Raw genomic sequence first — 5,901 nt, forward strand, 5'->3', positions numbered from 1 at the left:
AGCACCTCTAATTCTGGACGAATCGACGGCTCTACCCATTCTATCATTGTCTATCTTGAAATCCCAAGATCCATTGTCAAACATTATCCACCTCCCAGCCACAACCACAATGCAAGAATTACACAGACCTACGGTCCAAGCATGAGCACCCGTTAGTGTCATTTGCCAAATAGAGGAAGCACACAATTGTAAAAACAAATACAGAAACTTAGAGCTCAAACTCTGTACCTTCGCCGGTGTTGGTCCTGATTTCCTTACTGCCTGTGCCACCACTACTTGACCCGACGTTCCGACCACCGCTAATTGTTTCCATCCTTTCAGTTACGGTGGATAAGCATCGACGGCCTCAGAGGATGTGAATATCTTCTTATCGTAGGGTTGCTTCTTTTAGTTGTACACCAGTTCTTAGCTGCTTCTCACCATTTCCCAGTTAGCGTTTTATAACATATTAGTATAATTAATATTACCACAAATATCAGAAAATAGTGAACGGCGGGAAAAGGAATGGTTAATATTACCTTTAACCTTTGCTACCGGTCACCCAAAAAAAAAAAAAAACTAAATCTCGAACTCACACGTGCGAAAACCTTCTGGGCCGCTTGGGTCGCTAAGTCTTAGGGTCGTTTGGTCTGGGTCACTTTCAAGAGTTTCATGGGTCACGGCCCAGAACATCACGGGTCATAAGGCCTAATTCGTCACCGATTTATTTCTCTTCCCCTAGCGGCCCGTTTCGACAATAAAAACTTTCAGCGACCCACTTGGCCAATTAAAAACTTGAAGTGACCCTATGTCACAAGCCACTCCATAATAAAGCTGTGGGTAGTATCTACAAAACATTAACCAATCACCATCAGAGTTTGATTGGTCAAAATTGTGGCTTTAAGTTTTTTGCTTTATGATTTAAATTTTAGATTTTTTGTTTTGGATTTAATTTGTTTTGCTGTAAATTTTTTTCCAGAACACTGAATAAAAAATCTAGAGAAAATGTTTTCTAAAGCTAACATATTTATTTTTATAATATTTTGGCTCTAGATTCAGTTTTAAAAATAAAAGCACGATTGTTTTAAAAGAGTACTGTAGAAAGTAAAGTGGTTGTCCATAACTCCTGCAACCTATACCAATGAACCCCAATATCTTTGGATACCACTTATAAAGACAATTACAAAGATATAGGGCTTGATTGATAGAGGATGTAGCTTTTAGTTTTGTGCTTTAAATTTAAATTGTAAATTTTGCGACTTTGGCTTTAGATTTTACTGTTGTAAAATTATTTCAAAGTTCTAAAAGCAGTAAACATAAATATCTATAAAATTTGATTCTAAAACCAAAATATTTCCTTTTAAAGATTTTGTGATGTAACTTTAGTTTTTTTATTAAACTTGATTATTTGATTTTACTGTTGTAAAAAGAATTGATGTTGTATAAAGCACTCAGAGTCATCATCAATCACTCGGGTAAGCTTTTGTTCATTATTTTTTTATCGATCTCTGAAAATCTATGCAACATTTATACGTTTTAGTTATTTCTTTCGTAGCAAAGAAAAGTCCGAAACAAAGTCTATTAGAGTAATGATTTACTTTGGTTTACAATGGTTTAGACTTAGCATATTCCGGTTAAGTCTTACTCTTTCTATATAAAGAGAAAGACGTTGTAACAGATAAGATTAACTTGAATAAGAAGAAAAGTTCATCATCATGTAACAAACTTTCTCTCTCGTTTATTCAAGTAACATGGTATCAGAGCATTGAACCATACGTTCAACAATCACGATCCTGAGCTTCGATCTTCTTCTTTTTCCTTCAATTCGATCGGAATCAGCTTCCGATTGATCGGATCTTCATTTCACAATGGTTACTCTTCGTCGATCATCCCGTCGCGTTGGTCGTCCTTCGTCTGCAGCTAAATCGTCATCTCCGACGAGATCTGCGATTGTTCAACCTATTCCGGTGAACAACTCGACTAATCCATCGTCGTCAACTCTTCTGATTCATAATCCAACGACTATTCTGTCGTCATCTAACATTCCGTTTCAGAATCAATCGAGCATTCTGTCGTCAACAACAAACTCAATCCCGGACTTCTCTATTCAGAATGGTCAGGTCTTCAACTTCGATGGTATTCAATACTCTCCGTATTTCTTGGCTAGTGGTGATAATCCAGGAACTTCATTGATTTCTGAAGTATTAGATGGATCTAACTACAATACCTGGAATATTGCTATCACCATTGCGTTAGATGCTAAGAATAAGATTGCTTTCGTTGATGGATCTCTTCCAAGACCTATTGAATCGCATCCTCATTTCCGTATTTGGTCAAGATGCAACAGTATGGTTAAATCCTGGATATTAAACTCTGTTACGAAACCGATCTATGGGAGTATCCTTCGTTTCAATGATGCTTAAGAGATATGGAAGGATCTAATGGCTCGTTTTCACTTGACGAACTTGCCAAGATCATATCAGCTAACACAACAAATATGGTATCTCCAGCAAGGATCATCCGATCTATCTACATATTATACTAAACTCAAGATACTTTGGGATGATCTTGATGGAGAAGATTGTGTGAAAACGTGTCAATCTTGTGCTTGCTGCAAAGCGACTGCAGCAAAGATTGAACACACAAAGGTAATCAAATTTCTGGCTAGCTTGAATGAATCTTATTCAAATGCGCGTAGTCAGATCATCATGAAGAAGACTGTACCGGATCTATCTGAAGTCTACAATCTCCTTGATCAAGATTTCAACCAGAGGAGCATCACAACAATTCAGAATGCGAGTGCTTTTCAAATGACTAGTACTGAAACCTTTCATGCAGCAGTGAATGCAACTTATAACACACGTGCTTTTCGTCCCATTTGTTCCCATTGTGGTTACAATGGTCACACTATTGACAAGTGTTATAAGATTCATGGCTATCCCCCTGGTTTTAAACACAAGAAGCCGCAAGATGGGAAAGCTTCTAGCACTGGTGCTGTCAAGCCTGTTGTTGCTCAACTCACTGTTAATGCTACTCAACAGAACGTGTCTGAGATGATGAATCCTCTTTCAAAAGATCAGATACAAGGAATGATTGATTATTTCAATACTCATCTGAATCAGACTCAGAATCAGAATCAGACATCAGCTGCTTCTACATCTACTGGCACGATCACTGCGTTACCTGGTATGGCTCTCTCTTCTAACACTATTGGATTTATTGGAATGTTCAGAGCAACATGAAACACATTATCTTCCAAGTCATGGATTGTAGACAGTGGTGCTACTCATCATGTTTCACATGATCGAGGCTTATTTGAAACTCTCTCGGATTCTCTGGATAAATCTGTAACTCTTCCTACAGGTCTAAATGTTAACATTGCAGGGATTGGCCAGACTCGTTTGAATCAATACCTTATGCTTACTAATGTCCTCTACATACCTGACTTTCGATTGAATTTACTCAATATCAGTCAACTGACAAAGGATTTGAAATGCAGAGTAACGTTTGATGAATCTTCATGTATGATTCAGGATCCTGTCAAGGGGCTGGTGATTGGTCAGGGTGAGCAGATAGCTAATCTCTATGTTATGGATGGAGCTTCAATAAATAATCCAGGAACTTCGCAGAAGAATCATTATATCAATGTTATAGTTGATACAGCTTTATGGCACAACTGATTAGGACATCCTTCTCTTAATAAAATTGATGTCATCACTGATGTACTTGGGATTCAACAAAGAAATAAAGGAAAAATTAATTGCTCTATTTGTCCTCTTGCAAAGCAAAAGAATCTTCCTTATGTTTCCCACAATAATCTCTGTGCCAATCCATTTGATCTGCTACATATTGATGTGTGGGGTCCGTTCTCAGTTCCAACAGTTGAAGGATACCGTTACTTCCTCAAAATTGTAGATGATCACACACCCCTTACATGGATATATCTGATGAAGACAAAAGCAGAGGTTTAACAATTTTTCCTGACTTATTACAGATGATCGAAACGCAATACAAGACTCTGGTCAAAGGTGTTCGTGCTGACAATGCACCAGAGTTGCGCTTTGATGCCTTATATAAGAAGAAATGGATAGTCTCTTATCACTCATGCCCAGAGACTCCTCAACAAAATTCAGTAGTGTAAAGGAAGCATCAACACATATTGAATTTTGCAAGATCGTTGATGTTCCAGTCCCATTTATCTCTTGAATTTTGGGGATATTGTGTCTTAACAGCTGTGTTTTTGATCAATAGACTACCGACTCCTCTCCTGAACAACTGATCTCCATATCAGGTTCTGACTCATAAGCAAACTCACTATGCTGATATGAGAGTATTTGGTTGTCTTGTCTATTGTTCAACTTCTTCAAAAGGTCGCCATAAGTTTCAACCACGAGCACGTCCCTGCGTGTTTCTTGGTTACCCAGTTGGCTATAAAGGATATAAACTCCTTGACCTTGAGACACAATCTGTACATATTTCTCGCAATGTGGTGTTTCATGAAGATATATTTCCTTATGTTGATGACACCACTGCGAATGATCTTTTCTCAATGTTGGATATTGCAGTTGTATGTGACCATTCTACTAAGAAGAATATCTCTGTAGTGAGTGAACGTCCCACAGTTGTGGAAAATCTTCCAGATAGAACTGCCTCTTCTTCTGCAGTTCCCGAGAATTTACCTTCTAAAAGACAATCAAAGCCACCAGGATATCTTCATGACTACTATGTCAACATGACTGAAACGGACATTCCATATCCGTTGGCTTCTTTTGTCTCTTATGATAAGTTTTCTGAAGGATATAATGCTTATATCTGTTCCATCTCTCTTCGTTCGGAACCAACTTCTTTTGCTCAAGCCAAGAAGTTCGATGTTTGGATTAAAGCAATGAATGATGAGCTCTTAGCCTTGGAAAGTACTAACACTTGGGATATCTGTACTCTTCCACCAGACAAACATGCCGTCGGCTGTAAATGGGTTTACAAAGTGAAGTTAAATGCTGATGGTACTCTAGAGAGATATAAAGCAAGATTAGTAGCTAAAGGTTATACACAACAAGAGGGTATTTACTTTGTAGAAACGTTTTCTCCAGTAGCCAAGATGACTACAGTTAAAACTCTTCTTGCTGTGGCTGCAGCTAAACGGTGGAGCTTAACACAGTTAGATGTCTCCAATGCTTTTCTAAATGAGATCTAAGTTAGGAAATCTATATGACTCTTTCTCCTGGCTACACTCCTAAACCGGGGGTTACATTGCCTCCTAATGTAGTTTGTAAGCTGAAGAAATCATTAAATGGTTTGAAACAAGCATCAAGACAATGGTTTCTCAAATTCAGTGAAAGCCTTATGAGACTTGGTTTTCAGAAGTCTTATTCAGATCACACTTTGTTTATTCGCAGAGTGAATGGCATCTATACATCGGTTCTTGTCTACGTTGATGACATCATTATTGCGTCTAACAATGATGATGATGTTACTCAACTAAAGACTGATCTTCAAAGCTCATTCAAACTGCGTGATCTTGGTCCTTTGAGATATTTTTTTGGTTTGGAAATTGCAAGATCTTCTTCTGGCATATCAGTTTCTCAACGCAAATATACTTTGGCTATCATTGAAGATATGGGTCTTCTTGCTTGTAAACCATCTTCCATCCCCATGGATCCTAATGTTCGACTCGTTCAAGATAGTCTTGAACCGGTTCTTCCTGATTCATCTCCTTATAGAAGACTCGTGGGCAGAGTGATGTATCTTACTATCGCCAGGCCGGATATCACCTTTGCTGTAAACATATTGTGTCAGTTTTGTGCTGCTCCTAAGAATTCTCATTTTAAGGCTGCATACAAAGTTGTTCACTATCTGAAAGGCACAATTGGTCGTGGTGTTTTCTACTCAAGCAGCAATGATCTTATTCTAAAGACATTCACT

At 38.1% G+C, this 5,901-nt stretch overlaps 1 protein-coding gene across 1 annotated transcript; it reads left to right on the top strand.

Moving 5' to 3' along the window:
- The first annotated feature begins 2,420 nt into the window (after positions 1-2,420).
- Positions 2,421-3,659, top strand: LOC106344677. Its single transcript, XM_013784000.1, has 2 exons — positions 2,421-3,165; positions 3,364-3,659. The coding sequence occupies exons 1-2, from the start codon at positions 2,421-2,423 to the stop codon at positions 3,657-3,659; spliced, it is 1,041 nt and encodes a 346-aa protein (XP_013639454.1).
- Positions 3,660-5,901: the final 2,242 nt, after the last annotated feature.

The sequence above is a fragment of the Brassica oleracea genome, chromosome C5, assembly GCF_000695525.1.
Source record: "Brassica oleracea var. oleracea cultivar TO1000 chromosome C5, BOL, whole genome shotgun sequence".
NCBI lineage: Eukaryota > Viridiplantae > Streptophyta > Magnoliopsida > Brassicales > Brassicaceae > Brassica > Brassica oleracea.